The sequence below is a fragment of the Cavia porcellus genome, unplaced genomic scaffold (genome assembly GCF_034190915.1).
Source record: "Cavia porcellus strain 051 isolate PalLab524CR breed Dunkin Hartley unplaced genomic scaffold, mCavPor4.1 scaffold_17, whole genome shotgun sequence".
NCBI lineage: Eukaryota > Metazoa > Chordata > Mammalia > Rodentia > Caviidae > Cavia > Cavia porcellus.
In genome coordinates, this window is record NW_026947500.1 from 54,765,582 (window position 1) to 54,783,799 (window position 18,218).

An 18,218-nucleotide genomic window follows, 5' to 3' on the forward strand; every position below is an offset into this window, starting at 1 on the left:
TTTTGGTTTTATTACTCCCAAAGTTCTTATTACTTTTTTTTTCAAGAGACTAAAACCAAATGTGACATATCAGAACAGAGTCAGTCATATCAAAAGGATGGACATAATAGATAATGTAAAAACAAAATACAAGGTGATCAACAAGGGTTACCATACTGCCTCATGTTATTTTAAGAAGAATTGCCAGTCATAATAAAATTGAACAAAATAGTAAAGAATAAAACCAAAGCATTGGAGACATTACAGGATTTTAAAAGAAGATAATAGTCAACTGGGATGGGCGTCATAATGAATCTTATTGTCTTCACAGTTTTGCCTGTACTTTCAAACTTGGTACTATCAAGCAAAGCAGAATAGGGGAAAATCAGTCAAACTAGATGGTGAGGGCAATACAGGATTTCAAATCAAGTTAATAGGAAATCAAAGTAGGTTGCTATAATGTATCTTGCTATTTTTTATTTATTTTTCCCTTAATTAAAAAGATAAAAAGAAAAAAGTAAATAATTAAAAAAAGGGGGATTGAGATAAAAGAGGGCATAACAACAGAACAGCACAGGTCAAAACATAACCATTTAAGCAAAATAGTGTTTCACCACAAGATATCCTGACATAAAAATAGTTACCATAGTGTCTGTTTCCTTGAAATCTTTGAGTATAACTTCTTATACTGTAGCACCAAACATGTCAAGACAGTATAAAACCATTCAAGAGAATGACATTATTACAGGATATTTAGAACCAATTAACAGAAAATGAACAATGGTTTCTGTATAATCTCCTTGTCTATAAAAGTTTTTACTTATATTATCATGTATAATAAAATCCAATAAGATACAACCTTTTAAGACCAATGGAGACAGAAGAACACAAGTTTGATGGGACTTCAAAACAAGATGATACTGAATCAGCACTAGCTATTATGCTGTCTTGTTTTCTCCAAAATAACTGTTCCTACCATCTGATCTTCTCTGCCTCATTTCTGTTGAGCTCTTTTTCTGTCATTTGTTGTCAGTTTGTCTTCTTCATTTTGGTTTCTGCTCCATTCATTGAGACCTCTTTGCCACTGTTGCTGGAGTCCTGGTACTTTGCTCTCTCTTTAGAATGTCCTGCAGTATTCTCTGTAGAGTTAGATGGTGCAGAAATATCTTGTTTCTCCATTGATTTCTAGAGACAGTTTTTTATGGTACATCAATCTGTGCTGGAGATTATTTTCTTTCAGAGCTTGGAATACTTCATTCCACTCTCTTCTTGATTTGATGCTTTGTGTTGAGAATTCTGCTATAATTCTGATGGGCTTTCCCTTTTAACTAATCTGTTTTTTTGTCTCTGACAGCTTTTAATATTCTGTTATTTTATTGGATTTCTGGGATCTTGATTATTATATGCCTGGGTGTAGTTCTGTTTTGGTTGTAGGTGGTGGAGTTCTGTATGCCTCATACATCTGAATATCATTTCCTTTTCCTATGTTTGGGAAGTTTTCCTTAATTATTTCTGTGAATAGCCTTTGTAGTTCCTTTGTACCTTTGCTTCTTCATTCATGTTCTTTATTCTTAAGTTATAGATCCTCTTGTCATCTTCTAGCCTTTGTATTGTTTTCTGCTTGTTTCCTTGTTATTTTTAAGAAATTTTTCCTTTCATGATCCCACACTGCAAACTGTCTTCCAGTTTGGATAATTTATCCTTAGTTTCTTTCAAGCAGTTTTGCCAGCTCTCAATAGAATTTTTAATTTCCTGGTAGCTCTTTGAACCTGCTTCATGTATTCTGTTTTCTTTATATTCTTCATCAAACAATTCTCCCCTTTTTTTGTGTTCCTACATTCTTTCATCTGTGTCTTCTTGAGAGGTGTTTAGTGTTTCTTTTATTATTTTATTTATATTTTGCTTTAATTGGTTAAATATTTCACTTTTGAACTCATCTATGAGGTCCCAAAGATATCTCTTTATGTCCACTGGTGCCATGCCTGATATTGTATGTTTGCTGTCCTCAATCTCCTTTATATTTACCTTTCCTGGATCAGTGGTCTCAGGGTCAGGGGCTGGGGACTTTTTCTTGTTACTTCCTCTTCTCATATTTTTTTGTTTCTTTCAAATATAGAGACCCTAGCTTCTTTCTTTGTTGGTTATAATTCTTCTTCTGAAGCATGCTGGCTAGATGGTCCTGTCCAATGCAGGGTGCTATTGAAGTGCTAACAGGAGCAGCATATGCTGGCCCTTCCCCTCTGTGCCAGTCAACCTTATGAGGCCTTCCCTATGCCACTGGGCATAGGGAATTGGTTTGGGATAACCTATTGGATCTCAGCCTGGGGAATGACCCAGGCCAAACACCCACCAATCCTGTTTGAAGTCATTGCTGCTCCTTGTTTTTGCCAGTCTGCCTGGTCCCAGAATTTCATCTGTTGGAGACCCTTTTTCTGTGAAATGGTTTTATTCCCAGCACTCACTGCAGGTCAATGCAGGCTCCCTTCCAGCTCGGCTCTCCATTTGGCTCGCTGACCCCTGATCTCAGTGTGACTGCATTCCCAGTGCGTCAAAGCAGCGGGATTTCAGGCAGTTCTGTAAGTCGTGACTGCACGAGTATTGGCGCTGCAACGGAGGCACTGAGGCTTTAGATGTTTCCAATAGTAGCACTGGGACTGTATGTTTGATTGGTTCTTCTCATCTTAGTTTCTTTCTGGATCAAGAATATTCATTTCCCTCTGTTCAGGACTCCCCACTAAGTTGACTATCTCAGGGAGCATCTGTAGCCTGCTATTATGTATCTGCCATGTTTACCAAAACTCCTGATTCTACTTCTTTCCATCTGTTAGGTTATGGTTAAACATATTATTATTTGCATTTTTCCAAAAGGCATCTACTAATAAACTTTGACCAACACACATTAATAGCCCATAGTGTACACTGATTGCCTGTATTTAATCAATCCAGGGATTTTGGTGGATTTAACCTACTTTAAGTTCCAGAGGCACACCTGAAAGATCTAAACCATAAAGGTTATCCTGTTCATGATTGCATTGCTTTATAGTATTTCCCTGGATATGGGCTTTGGTCAGCAGGAAATCACCATCATTAAGTTGGAGGCTTTTTTGACAAATGTGAAATATGATTTTCTTGCTAATAACATATGAAGATTTAATTGCAATAGATATCTGAAATCTAAAATCACATTGGAATTTCCAAAATTCACTCTAAAATCTAGAAAATGGAGTGAATGATTCTGAGTAAAAATATACTCTAATTCTATTTTTTATATATCTAAAATTCAGTTAAGTACAAGGATATGAAAAAGAAATATTCTGACCAGCTAGGTCTCAAAAAATCATTTTCTCTTGAGCTTTTTCTCAGCATGCACCTGGTGAATGCATCCTACAAAGGCAAAAAAGTGGGATCAAGGAGAATCCTGTATAAATGAGGATCATGAGACATGCTAGACTGTTGACTGGGTGAGGTGATTAGGGAATATAGACACGAACTGTGACAGGAAACTTCAGGGAAAATGTGTGGGATACATTATTCTTCAGGGTAGGCAAAGTGAAAGAATATTGACAGGCAATTTATACAACAGGTGAAGATTTTGTGAGGCACAACTATGCTTTCCAAATAAGTAAAGTAGGAACACAAATTGTTAAAAGCTGTGAAATTATTCTGAAAATTGTAAAACCAAACATTTGGATATAAATTATCAAGATGGAGATGAAAAGGATGACCATAAGGAAGTGAAGATGATCATTATTCATCGCAGGATTAGGACACCTCAGGTCTACACCTTAACTGTGATGCTGAGTGTTTTATAATTCTCTTCCCACTTAGCAGATATTCTTGGTCCCAGGTGAATGAATATGTAATGTGCTCTTTCTATTGTACTTGTGAAAAGCATTATCATGGAAGATAGATGGAGTATGAGGAGATAGGAACCAGCATGAACTGAACATTTCCCTTGGCAGTTAAGTCACCCATAGCCTGAAATAGCAGATAAACTCCAATTACAAGGAGAACCCAAGGTGATCCAGAGTGCCAGGACAGTCCATATAAATCTTGCTCTTTACATTTCTGAACTCATGTAAGTGAACAGGCAAAGTGTTTTCCTTTTAGTGTGCACACAACCCTAGGTCTCTCAATATCTTTGCCACTGTTAATCCTGATGTGTCACTTTCATGAGGGCAAGAAATACTGCTGCACAGAATAGTGGAATCACCTCCAGGGAATTTCTGAGGGGTCATGGAGATGTGAGTTTGTCTGGTCCCTTGTGGGTCTCACTGGTCCTCTTCCCCTGCTCTGCCACTAGGCTGCCTACCTGGACCCTTCTGCCTGTGAGCCTACCAGCCATTAACTGAATCCCCTAAAACCATGAACCAAGTCAAACCTTTCCTCTTGTAAGTTGTGAATGCCAGATATTGTGTCTCAGTGATGATAAAGCTGACTAGGAAGGCTATACACTTATCATCTTGTTTTCATCAATTTTTTTTTATTTAAAAGGAAAAAGAGAAAAAACAAAACAAAACAAAGCGGTGTAAGGGTACAAGTAATACAGAACTACAAAAAAAAAAAAAAAAAAAACCAGTAAGAAATCACCAGCTAATAGATTACATATTATCATCTTAGAGATAGTTGCTCAAATCACAGTATCAAAGCATACAAAGTGGACATTCGAACAGTGAGACTGCAAACAGTTGTGTTCAATGATCCAACCAAAAACATTAATATGGTCAGCTATTTAACACCCCTAAACACACTTGCTGTTGTATCCTCTAGAGCTCTTTTTTTCCCCTCTCTTTTTTACAACAAAATTTACACATTTTGGGTTTTATTACTCCTTAGTTCTTATTACTTATTTGGGAGGGGAGAGAATAAAGTCAAATATGGCAAAACAAAGCTGTCAGTCAAAACCAAGGATAGACATAGCATATGATGTAAAACAGAGTACAAGGTTATCGACAATGGTTATCAACAATGTCTCTTGTTTCCTTAAAAAGAATTGTCTATCTCATTAGATATTATAAAGTTGAACAAAACAGTAGAGAACAAGACCAATAAAACTTAAGCATTGTAAACATTACAGGACTTGCAAAGGAGACAATAGTCAAACCAGAATGGGCATCTTAGTGAATCTTATTGCCTTCAAAGTAGTTGCCTATACCCTCAAACTTGATACTATCATACAGAATGGAACAGAGTCTAATCAGGCAAAACAAGATCGTGGGAGTATTACAGGACTTCAAAACAAGTTAATAGGAAATCAAAAAAAGTTACTATTATATATCCTGCTAATTTTTAAAATTTTCCCCTTAATTAAAAAAACATAAGAAATAACTAATTTTTTTAGTGAATAAGGGAGAGATTGAGATAAAACAGGACATAACAATATAACAATACAGGTCAAAGCATGACTGTTTCAGCAACCTAGTGCTTCACCACCAAATAACCCGACTTAATAGTAGTTACCATAGTGTCTGTCTTTTTCCTTGAAATATTTGGATAAAACTTCATATACTATAGCTTCAAATATTTCCATATCAAGAAGCCCAGAATAAAGCCTTTCCAATTAATAAGTGAAAACTTTATAAGGCTTCAAGGCCACATAATGGGGAATCATGATTACCACATATTTTTATATATTTGAATCATTACTTACATGAGGGAAGCTATTTGGTATTCACACATGCGAGATTGATTTATTTCACTTATGAGTATGGTCTCAAGCTGTGCCCATTTATTGATAAATATCTCAATGTGATCCTTCTTTATAGCTGAATAATACTCCATTGTATAGAAATACCACAACTTTTTTTTTTTTTATTTAAGAGGAAAAAGAGAAAAACACAAAACAAACCAAAGCGGCGTAAGGGTACACGCAATACAGAATTACAAAACAAAACAAAACAAAACAAAACAAAAAACCATAACAGTAAGAAATTACCTGCTAGTAGATTACACACTATTTTCTTGAAAATAGTTCCTCAAATCACAGTATCAAAGAACACAAGGTGGACATTCAAACAGGGAGACTGCAAACAGCTGTGTTCAATGTTCCAAAAACATTGATAAAGTCAGCTATTTAACACCCCCAAATACACTTGCTGTTATATCCGTTAGTACCACAACTTTTTTATCCATTCCTCAGTTGATGGACACTTGGGTTGTTTCCAAGATCTGGCGATTGCAAATTGTGCTGCTATAAACATAGTTGCACATATATCACTGTGGTATGATGCTTTCAGTTCTTCTAGGAATATACCTAGAAGTGGAATAGCTGGAATAAGTGGGACTTCCAATCCCAGCTTTTTGAGAAATCTCCAGACTGACCTCCACAAAGGCTGTACCAGTCTACACTCCCACCAACAGTGTAGGAGAGTTCCTTTTTCCCCACAGCCTCTCCAGCATTTGTTGTTGTTGGTTTTCTTGATCCTGGCCATTCTTTCAGGAGTGAGATGGTATCTCAGTGTGGTTTTAATTTGCATTTCTCTAATGACCAATGATGTTCATCAATATTTTTTTAACCTTTCATTTTGTGTTGCTATTTGCCATGGGATAATGGAAAATGATGTTAGTCTTAGGCTCTCTCTGACTCTTAATCTTGTTTACTTAATCTGGACCTGGCTTTGGGATGTAAAAATGAAAATGGGAGACAGAAAATTAAAGGCAAAGAAGAGGGCAAGGGAGAGAGGCTGTGATTCCTTCGGGAGTATCAGAATAGACCCCTTAAGAGACAGTGTAACTTGGAACATGCAAACTCATACGTAGTTATTTAAGTAAATTGAGCCGTTTGAGAGCATAGTTGTTCATGTGGGATCTGAAAACAAATTGCGTTTGAATTTGGGGAAATAAAACTAAGATATAACTAACTGACCTAAGAACTCGGTTTGCTAAAGAGGAAACCAAGGATGGAGAGGGAGTGGCAGGCATGCTCCAAGGCTGTGCCCAAGGAGGAACGATGTGCTAGAAATGTTAGCTCTACTATCTCTCTGTCCAGGCAGAGGTGTGGTTAAAACTCATCTTGATAATTTTAACCTAACCAAAAAAATCCCTTTATCATATTTTTCAGTGTCCACTGTTGCAAAAGATGAACAAACATGGGTGTAACAGGCCAAGGTGTGAAGAACAACAGCTCAGAAAGGGCCAAGGAGAAGATGTTGGGGAAAACTGCCATGAAAATGAGATAATTGGGAGGTCATGAGGTGACTCTCTGTTTTTGATTTGCATTTTTAAAGGTTCCATTAAAAATCCTCAGGAAACAGCATTCTCTTTAATCATCAAATGCCATCCTCAGTTTGTTTCTGTTTGCATCTTGAATCTGACTCTGGAGTCTTTGCTGCACATAATGAACTCTTACATATACCTATCAAACATCACAAAGAGCCATTGCATTGGAACTTTTCAAGCAGATATGGATAATTTCAATAAAATTCCTGAGAATGTCATCTTAAATCTGGGCTCCTCAAATATTACCTTCTGAATGACTCTCTGCCTGAACTCTGCATGTCCCTTATCAGACAGAACTGTTACACCTCCTCTGTGTTCTGATAGCTTCTACCCTCTGACATGTTGGGTAATATTATACCATTGACTTGTGGTCCACTCTGCTGAATTGTGGGCTAGAGGCCACCATGGACACTTGCTCAGTGACAAGAACAATATCTGACATGGCATTTGAGGTTACTGTTGGATGAGTGCATAAGTAAATAATGTTTATTTCTTAATTCAAATGGTGTATTGTTTGGGTTCCCTGATTCCTGAAGGCACAATGGAAAGATGGACTCTGGGTTGGTAAAATGTCTTGTAAATGATATGTCAGTATGTCACTAGTTTTCCTTGAGAAATTTTATTATATATCAGAAAATACTCTGAAACAGTATAACTTATAACACACAAATCCATACATGTTTATTTTAAGTACAGGATCTGACAGCCAACTGCATTTGTATTTGGGGAAGTGAAACAAGGGAATAACTAACTTATTGAAGAAACCTTGCTTGCCAAAGAGGAAGCTGGGGTTGGAGGGGGGTAGTAGGTGTGAGGCAAAAGCTGTGCCCAAGGGAGAAGGATGGGGTGGGATGTGATTATCGTGTAGTGTGGTGAGCAGGACACCATGTGATTAGCTGATTAGGATACACTGTGCAGTATCTCTCAGTTTGTTCAAGAGCCCTTCCTGGTTATGTTTATAATGAATAAGACAATCAATATCAACCTTTTGGGCATCCCCTTTACTCCTTTTCCTCTGGTGAAGTTAGGTACACTACTAGAATGGACAAATATGTTTAAGTGAGCTAATCAAGGTATATTTCTTAATGGCATACTACTTAGATTTGCTAAAATCAAGTTCCTGGTCCTTAGAGTTTCCACAGTCCATTCCTAGCACCTCAGAGCTCTAAGCAACAGAGGATGAGCCTGACATTTCCTCTGACGATGGAGAGCTCAGTGTGAAGGCTTCTTCACTTCCACTGTCTCCCAAGCAAGGCTCATGACAATCAACCATGCCTGTCCTGTTTGCAAGGCCATCTGCAATGGATAGCCATGTGAAGAGGAAAGGAAAAATGAGAGTGAGAGTAGAGACAGATCTAGAGATTCAGAGAGGAACATGCATGCACAAACTGTTTCAGATTGACCTTAGCATGCAGTTGAGTCAGCCTTTGACAGAGGAGACAGGCTTTTCAAAAGGGGAACTGGAACAGATCTGACCCAGAAATAGCCAAGTTGGGACACAAGTAGAGAAATCACAGTAAGAGGAGAGCATTCCTTTGTCGTGTAAAGTTCTCTTTTACTTCTTCAACTCTCCTGTTAAAATACTTTCTTTTTAGTTCTATAAATTGTGCTGGGTGCAGACAGCATTATACCCCAGAAGTCTCAAATTTCCTCATTTTGCCTATATTCAAGAGACTTCTCAACTTTGTAAATTCATCCCAGGAAGAAAAACTCTATCACGCACTCCTTACTGGGCTGGAGACTTATCTGACAAATGATTTCTGCAGGCAGATAATCATCTGTGTCATGAGCCAAGCCATTTCTACTGCCTACTGAGAACCCGGGGGAGAGGAAGTCCACTGGGTCTCAAAAACACGGTACTCTTCATTCCAGGGCAGCCTGCTTCACGTATATGGACCCTCAAGATATAAGCCGAGCAGATCTTGCACTCCCAAACCCTCAAGAACAAGCTGGGTAAGCAAAGGCTGTTATTTTCTGTTGTCTATTAGGCCAGAGAAAGCCAAAGTGCAGTAAAGATAGATGCTGACTCATGGGATGGTGCATGGACTCACCAAGTTTGACTCATGTATTGGTACAAAGCAATGGCTTGGTATGCTTTCTTGGTGATTCTGTCTCACAGGTGGGGAGGATTTTTACTTTGCTCGTGAGCTAGAATAATGGGCTTTCTAACATTAGAGGCTCATATTTTGGGTATGAAGTGGGAGTTTGCATTACTCAGGTAGAGCTCTTCCCTCTGTGTCTGACATATGTTGGGGGAATAGAAATTTTACAAAATAACTTCCTTTCTGATTGATCTTTGTGAGGCTCAAACTATGAAATCTTGCTCTGAAGATGAAGATACATTCCTTCTATATCTTTGATACGTAGGATTTTGTGTCACTGATGAAATATAATCAGACTCCTCTCTAAATGAGGGCTATGAAAGCATAGGTAAAGCAATTTGATTTTATTTACCAGTGGGAATTAATTGGAAAAATTTGATGGTAACCTTGTATTAAGAGTAAGAATATGAAGCTGGGTGTTTGGTTTGTTGTGTTTCATCAAACCACTCAGTGTTCACATCTTTTTATTCATTCTCTAAAATTCACTGAGCCTTAGTGTCCCAGTCAGTGCATGGGAATTTCAGTTACAGGATTGTTTTGGGAAAAAAATAAGCAAACATAGCTCCCCTTTCTGTCAGGCAGAATCTCTGTGACATGGCAAGTTAGAATATTTTCTTATGGCTGACTTTCTATTCCATTCCACAGTGCACTTGAAATTGAACTCTTGCAGGAGGTTCCTCAACAGAATTCACCACAGGAGAAGTCAGCCTCAGTCCCCCCGCCACTGACGTGGGCCTTGCTTTTCAAGAGAGAGCTGGAATTCCTGGGGGTGAGAGAGCCTCTTCCAGCCTCACTGAGTTAGGGTTGCGCTAGGAAAAATACTTGACTATACCAATGGTTTTTTCACTGAAGTTTGTGGGAAATGAGACCTCCTCCAAACTCTGGACATTTGATGAATGCACGAGTTAGATCATGCTGAGAAAGATGGAAGAATTTCCTCATGATCATGTCAATTATGGCATCAGGAATGGCAAATAGGAGTGGCAGATTGTTACTCCCTAAGATGGGAAGCTAACTACTGATCTATCAGGACTGTGTAGATAGAGGTCTATGACACACACACTGGCTGTCCATGCAGTAAGTCATACTTGCATTCAGTCCTTACAGCCACCAGGGAATTGCTGCTAAAATCTCTGCTTAGCACAGCCCGAGACACTGAAACAACATATAGTCTCAGTTAAATGGAAATTGATACAATCTGGGGAAAATAGTCTCTAATTTCATAAAACTCATGTGTTTTTTACAGGTCACACAAATTTTGATTGGCTTGCTCTGCCTTTATTTTGGAATAGTTGTCTACTCTGTACTTGACATTTCAAACTTTGATGAAGAAGTATTTTCATCATTCAAGGCAGGCTACCCCTTTTGGGGTTCAGTATTTGTGAGTATATAATTGTTTTTGAAGTAACATGGAGCATAGATTTTCTTTTACTTGAGTTTAACCATTCAGTTCTCTCTGGTATTAAGAAAATACAGATATTTACATATATGCATAAAATACATATATTTTAATTTTATAAAATATTTTCTTGTTTGTGGTCATTAATAACAACAAAGTCTTCCTATTATAGTTAACTGTGGGTTACACACTAAACATACTTTTACTAGACGAGAAACTGCAGAGTAGTAAATATTGAATGGCTTGCCCAAGGAGCATTTGGCTAATAGAAAAAGAACATCTGAACCCCCCCGAAGCTAGTTCTAGGAAAATACTCCTCACTATTCACCAATACCCTCTACACTGTTATGTGTTCCATTCATACAATTTTATCTTTAAATTAAAAATAATAATTTAAAAAGTTATTTCTATAAAAGGTTTGGGGAAGAAACTGCTAAGGGCCTGAAAAGAAGAAAAACTTCTACTGTGTTTTAGAACATGCTGTTTTATTAATCAAGAGCGTGTATAGCAGTGATGTTTGCTCCCTTGTGTGTGGCTGGTACACGTGCATAGCATATCGTAATTTCTTGCTTCCTCCTCTCCCTCTCCTCCCTTTGTCAGTTCCCTTTCCACTTGAAAGATCTATCTTCCCTACTTCCTATTATCTATCTTTTAATTTGCCCTTTATTTGTAATCTTGGTTTCTCATGTAAAAGGAACCATGTGATTTTTAAACTTGTGTATTATTTTGTATTTTTTTTCAATTAACACTATGGTCTCAGGGTGCATCCATTTTCATACAAATGTCTCAAGTTTATCTTTCTTTACTGCAGAGTAGCACTCCACTATGTGAATACCACATTTCTTTTATCCATTCATTTGCTGATGGGCATACAGGGTGCTTCCAAGATTTAAGTATCACGAATTGTGCTCTTATAAACATGGGAACACTCTTGAATTTTTGTCACTGGATCCCTTTAAGTCATTGTATTCTCTGGCAACTTGATGGCCAACAGAAATCACAAGGATATCATAGCTTTACTGAAGTACAGCTGACATCCAATAAATTGAAAATATGAAAGGTATATAATTTGATGAATTTTTGACTCAAAGCTACCCACATATAAAAATGTCAACACATCACTATAATGAGTCTATCTTTTATTCTGAAAATTTCCTGTGCTTCTCTGAACCCCTCCCTGCTTCATGCTGTGCCCTGTGCCCCATGCTCAATCAACCAACCATTGGTCTCTTTTCTGTGACTGTAGCTGAATTTGCTTTTTTGGGGGAAGGAATATTCCTTTATTTTTACACATCTGCTCAGTAAACAGTCCTCCCAGTGGAAAACAGCAGGAATATCAGCCTCCAGCCCTTGGGAGCTGCCCTGCTTAGGGCCTAGGCTCTCCCTTGCCAAGTGGTGAGTTGGGGGGTGGTGTACATCCCTTCCTTCATTAGCTTATCCTGCTGCTTCTTGATGGTACTCATGCATTTTATCTTTTTCTGGATAAGCAAACATTCCACCAAATCTTCATATTCTCTCATGCACTCTTTCTGTGCCAATTCCATGTGCACACTCTAGCCATTTTTTCAAAACCATGGTATTGAGAAGCAATTTTGTGTGGCTGTTACAGCACTTTGGATCATCCCGTGATGATCTAAACTAATGCCCAGTCTTTTCTGCATGTCTAAGAAAGGCAAGGTGACCCACAGAAGTGCCCTCGTCTCCGTCCTCGGCCACCCCTTCAGAAGCACCTGACTTTGTATTTTCTTGGGCTTTGCAGAAATGGAATTGTATAGCTGGTTCTTTCTCTTTGCTGTCTGTCCCCTTTCCCTCCATATAAGTATTATGCAATTATCTACGTTGCTTTTCGTATCACTATTTTGTCCTAAGAATACATTTTTAACTGTAAATATCACATCAGCATCTCAGTCTGCTAAATACTTACTACTCAGATCGCTTGCTCAAGCCTCTTCTGGAACCTCTGTCATGTTTTATTTGAAATTTCTTTCCACCACCTTTTGAATTCCAAGTATTTAGCTCATTACTTGTCTTTCAATCCAGATACAAACTGGATATTTTAGAGATTATTTTGGATTTGTGCTATTGATTTCTATTTTTCCCAGTCTTCCATTGTATATATTTTTGTAATCAGTATATGATTATAGGATATATGTTAGATTCTGGTGATACATATGGCAGAGGCACACAATTCTTGCATAGAGGAGGTGACAGTGTAACACAAAGGAGGTACACATACACAAATAATGACAAGAAAAGAGTAATATTAATACGAAGTTGTACACCAGATACTGTCAGCCCCTGATCTACGGATTCTCAAAGACAAATGCACTTGGAACCCAAGTAAATGTGAAGAATTTTGCACAATATCTAGGAGGTGATGAACAAGATCCTGCAGTTTAAGTTCTCACATTTTATTTCCAGAATTACTCATAGGGAGCATGAATATATAGCTTTAGAAAATACCCAAAATGTTGGAGGATGGAGAAAGAGGATGCAGAGAAGAGCAGAGACTAAGTATGCTGTTTTCCTTCTTTTTTGCACAGTTTGTTATCTCTGGAGTTTTGTCAGTTCTATCTGAAAGGGAAAAGGCCATGCACCTGGTGAGTTACAGCCTGTCTTTATTTACCCTTAGGGTGGTGAAAGAATAGCATTTTAGGAACTCAAGTGAGATATATCTTCATCCCAGATATTATAGTGTGGATATGTAAATGTTTAAAATGTGTTTTGTGTTGGATGCTTTATTTTGGCAAACACACACAAATCGCATCATTTAATATATACAATGAAGTTTAACTACTTTGACACTAGTATTTAGACATTTAAAAAGTTTTTCTTTGGCACATGTTTGCAGATGTGATGATAACATTCATGTTGGGGAGTTGGCTCAAATGTGTAGCACACTGAAATTCTGTGCTTTTTTCCTCTCTTCCCTTTCTCTTTCCATCTCTGGATCCCCTTCCCCTTTGCAAAAAGTCTGCCTGCATTTCCTATTCTGTATCTTTTAGTTTGCACTTTATGTTGTGCATACTTTGGGTTTCTCACAGAAGAGAAAACATGTGATATTTAAGCTCATTTTAACAATAGTTTTGGGAAGCCCTCACTCAGGCAGAGTTCTTGCAGTCAAGCAGTCACAGATCATGTGACTTCCAGTTAAAGAGGCTATGTGAAAGTAGCTCTGTGTGTTCCTATTGTTTCATTTATTTCTTTGTTGCTTGAGTAGAAACTGAGCACTTGTTTTACCCCCAAGTTACCTCCCCACACCTGTGTCATCCTCACCTCACACAGCCTAATAAGAAAGTAGCAGATGCTTCCTCACAAGGAGAAGATTTTCAGGATTTCCCTTTTGAACCAATAGTAGGAGCTGGTTCAGAGTTTGCTGGTTGCAGCCTACCCTAAAACGCAGAGCAGGCTCTTGGCCTTGCCGGGAGGCAGACGGGGCTATCCCTAACCCTAACCCAGGCTGTGCTTTATTCTCTCAGGTGAGGGGAAGGCTAGGGGCGAACGTCCTCAGCAGCATAGTTGGGGCCTCCGGGATGGTCATCCTGGTCTTCAACCTCTACAACAGCTCAGCTTACATCTACCAATGTGAGAGACTTGATGAGAATGACGACTGCCTTGTGGCTTCATTCACTATTGTACGTATTTCTTGTGAAAAGGCTAAAATATTAGGTACTTCTTTTTCTTCTCCCTGTACTCAACCCTATTTTTTGGGACCTTCATCTCACAGTACAATGTTCTGCTGATATGGGGGACACTGACTACCCCCACTGCCTGTTACTGGACAGGTTCCTCCATCAGATGGCCTCTGAAACCATGGCCTGGTTCCCTATACTTGTGCCACTTCTTGACCAATGATTATGTGAGGTTTGGTGATGACAGTAGGGACTGCGGTGAAGGCTGGTGCTTCTGGGACATCTGTCACATGAGTGTCTTCTTGATTTGCTGGTTGTTGATTTGCAGGAAATCGTGGCCATGATACTGTTTCTCACCATCCTGGGGTTTTGCACGGCTGTGTCGCTCACCGTCTATGGGATCAGAGAAGAATGCAAAGGGAAGAAGGTAAGCTGGGTATGGGTGCTAGACAACAGGCCATATAATTTGAGCTCCATCCTTTATCAGTGTAGTCTGGATGTTCTGGAACTTATTTTTTCTAGAAAATTGTTTCTTGGTTCGCTGACCTTAGCTTCCATGCTTTATGCTCAAAAGTAGCAAAACTCTTGCAGTACACTCTCTTGAAGCTTAGGAGACAGGATCTTTATAGTTTTAGAACATGTGGATGCCTTAAAGAGTGCTAAGCATGAGAGGTGCACGTGCAGCAGGTCCTTGAGACTTCTGGCCTTAGTTTTTGCCTCAGAGAAGCTTCTTATACTTGTTCTTATATCTTTGCTTTTTTCATCTTTCCTTTCTATTGCTCCCAACCCTCAAGTTTTCCTTACTCTGTAATTCATGAGGAAAGCTGTGTTTCCACTCACCTCATCCTCCCATCGTATCTTTGTTGAGAATCATCAGGGCGTGCCACATATACACACACTCCAACCCAACATATGAAGCATGAAAGTGGTTTCTGTAAACTTTCCCAACACTTTCCAGGTCTACCCTTGTTGACCACTTTCCTCCAAAGATGGGTAAGAAAGCATATGCATTGAAGCTGAGGCACAGTAATCTCACCAGCCTATCATCATCTGGCATGATGTTTTGGAGGCCCAGTTGACTAGCCAATCTGGCTTGGTTTGCTGGAGATGGGCAGAACATCTTAAGAGTAAGTGTGTCAGAATGGAAAGGAAAAGAGACACGGCTCCAGAGCGAGTGCTTGGTGATTGATGTAGGATGACCTTTTCTTTCCAGCTTCCAGATGACCGTCTTTATGAAGAATTAAACATTTATTCACCAATTTACAGTGAGTTGGTACACAAAGACGAAACGTCTCCCGTGGATTCATAAGAATCATGTGCCCAGGACATTCTGAATCACCGTAAAGTGTCCAAAAGTCAAAATCTGCTCATGTGGCTACTGGGGAAATTTCTGTTCTCTATCAAATCTATCAATTTTGCATTAGATTTCTCCTCTGGATGTCAATATGCTATTTGCTTCTTTTTTAAAAAAATTATTTTCACTAGTCATGTTTTTAGTATGCAATGATTGCATTCCTGCATGACAGGGAAAACAAGGAGGTAAGGGCTGAGCTAAAGTCTGACCATGCGATAATTCCTGCTTCTTAGTTCTTTTCAGAGTTCCCATGGCTATAGGAGTTTTGATACCCACACCCTGTGCATGCCCAGATCCTCCACACATACATAACTTACAGGATGCATGATGTTCTATATGCAAGAACTTATCTCTCCCAATCACAGTATGTTTTTGTGAGGCACAGAGTTTAATAAAAATCTTTAGATTACTCAAGCTAAAGGATTTTCATTGGTGCAGTATTGTTCAATAGTATTTACAGATTGGTGAATAGGTGATGGGAGTTTTATTAAGTTACTCTGTGTCTGATGAAATGGAAAGATGAAAACAGAGAAGCTTTAAATGCAGAATTAATTTAATGAGACATTATTTAGATATAAAAGATAAATTAATGACACCCTGGAGGTAGTAAATAAAGTGGGAGTGGACAGAAACGATCATATCTAAAATGTGCATAGAAAGAGTGGTAGGTCTTATTAACCGGTTAAAATTACAAGATAGACAACTAATTTTTTTGCAAATACAAGGTGTTTGAGTCTAAGGTCAAAGGAGAACCCTTAGTGTTGAAAAAATGGTAGGCATTCAGAAACATGAGTGATGGAGAAAGAGTACAGCTAGACCTAAGCTCAGCTTTAGATTTTCATTTTGAGGAGAAAGGGGAAATGAAATTGAAGAGGACATGATGGCACCCTGCACAGATTTCTGTTAATGATTCCGTTTGATGACGGAGGCTGAGTTGTGATAAGGGACATCGTTATTAAATGGGATCTGGCAATGGGAGGAAGCGGAAAGAAGGATAGTGTAAGATAAAGTAAAAAAGACCAAAATATGATGTATCTCTGGACCAGCTCCCCATGATGACTATCTTTAATATATCTAATAAACATGTACTGGTAAAAATTTTAAAAATTAGGGAAACAAGCTAACACTCTAAGCCATTCTTTTGAGATAAAGTAAAGCCAGGTTAAACTTCACATGCCTCGACCCAGAGGGGAAAAACAAGGATAATATCCAGAAGATACAAGAATTAGTCAGAAAAGCACATTGTAAAACAATGGAAAGTAGGAAGCCCAATGTGGAAAAAAAGTTAAAAAGAAAACAGTGCTCGGAGGAGGTGAAAGTGGGTATGAGCGGGATGGAGGTCCACAGCGGTAAATCCACTCTGGGGACACAAGAGAAACAGCAAGAAGGATGAATGCAGAGGATGCCAAGGTCTCCATGGGCTCTTGTCACAGACTGATGAACAAAACATTTGCAAAGAGCATTTGAGGGGAATTCACAGGGTGATTGTGTGCTGTAAGATAGAGGATTTTACCTAGAAAGTCATACATGAATTGATTTTGTGGCTGTTGCTTTCCTAATTGAAATAAGAAGAAAGTAGTTTGCCTTTAGCTAAAATAGAAAAGTACCATGGAAGCTGAAAAGTTTGGGGACCTCAGTTACCTCACTGTCATTTATCACACACCCATCTCTCGGATTCACACAACCCCGCTGGCATGCTTTTCACATGTTTTTCTTTTTTTTTTTGTTACTGGAAATTGAAGCTAGGGCCTTGATGTTAAGCTACATCCTCAGCCCTTTGTATTTTTCATTTCAAGGAGGGGGTCCCACTAACTTGCCCAGGCTTGGCTTGAACTTGAAATTCTCTTGCCTCAGCCTCTTGAAATGCTGAAAGCTTCTCAGACTTTTATGGCCCCATTAGGCCATCTATATATTAACCTTATTTTCTTACTGTATAGCCTCTCTAGCCCATAATGAAATATGGTTAATTATCACGGTACTTGCAATCTCCTTGTGTACCCTCAATTGCTAGTATTTGGACAATAAACTGAATGTATGAAACTTGATTTCTTGTTTCTGTTTGTGGTTGTGTTTGTATATGAAGTTGAGAGACTGATTAAGGATAACAGGGAATCAAGCATCAATTAAGTGATACCAAGGATTAAGAACTTTCTGAATTTCTCTTTATGAACACTTATCAACAGCACAATCTATAACTGACTGGAAATCAAAAACAAATTGGAACAATCACAAGTCACCCCTTTCTAATAAATAAATGGTGTTAAAGTTGAAAGGAAACTTGACTATAAAGTATGCTTTAATATTTAGTCCTAACCCTAATTTTTAGCTCTGCTATTTGAAGTTGAGAAAGAGGTCTCTCTTTGTAGACCTACTTTGGTAAGGGCTTTCCAGAGATACGGAATGAATAAGGGATGATAGGTAGTTAGATAGATAGGTAGATAAATAGATAGATAGATGGATAGGCAGGTGATAAAGGTATATTAAAAGATGTCAATTAAGGGAATTCATAACAAAATAATAAGAGAATGAAGGAA

The 18,218-nt window shown here is 38.4% G+C and overlaps 1 protein-coding gene and 1 pseudogene across 3 annotated transcripts; one reads left to right on the forward strand and one right to left on the reverse strand.

The window, feature by feature from the left end:
- The first annotated feature begins 8,594 nt into the window (after positions 1–8,594).
- Positions 8,595–17,729, forward strand: LOC100715296 (high affinity immunoglobulin epsilon receptor subunit beta). Of its 3 annotated transcripts, none has more exons than XM_013148398.3 (8): positions 8,595–8,713; positions 9,070–9,150; positions 9,945–10,068; positions 10,546–10,680; positions 13,242–13,298; positions 14,178–14,333; positions 14,659–14,757; positions 15,544–17,729. In XM_013148398.3, exons 2-8 carry the CDS (start codon positions 9,089–9,091, stop codon positions 15,637–15,639), a joined length of 729 nt encoding a protein of 242 aa, XP_013003852.1. In that variant the 5' UTR covers positions 8,595–8,713; positions 9,070–9,088; the 3' UTR covers positions 15,640–17,729. The 3 variants fall into 3 exon arrangements, with proteins under 3 accessions (XP_013003852.1, XP_003465899.1, XP_023419161.1); XM_003465851.4 differs by having other exon boundaries at positions 8,610–8,739; XM_023563393.2 differs by having other exon boundaries at positions 8,666–8,739; positions 9,075–9,150.
- On the reverse strand, positions 12,065–13,129 carry LOC106026764 (NADH dehydrogenase [ubiquinone] iron-sulfur protein 5-like; annotated as a pseudogene).
- Positions 17,730–18,218: the final 489 nt, after the last annotated feature.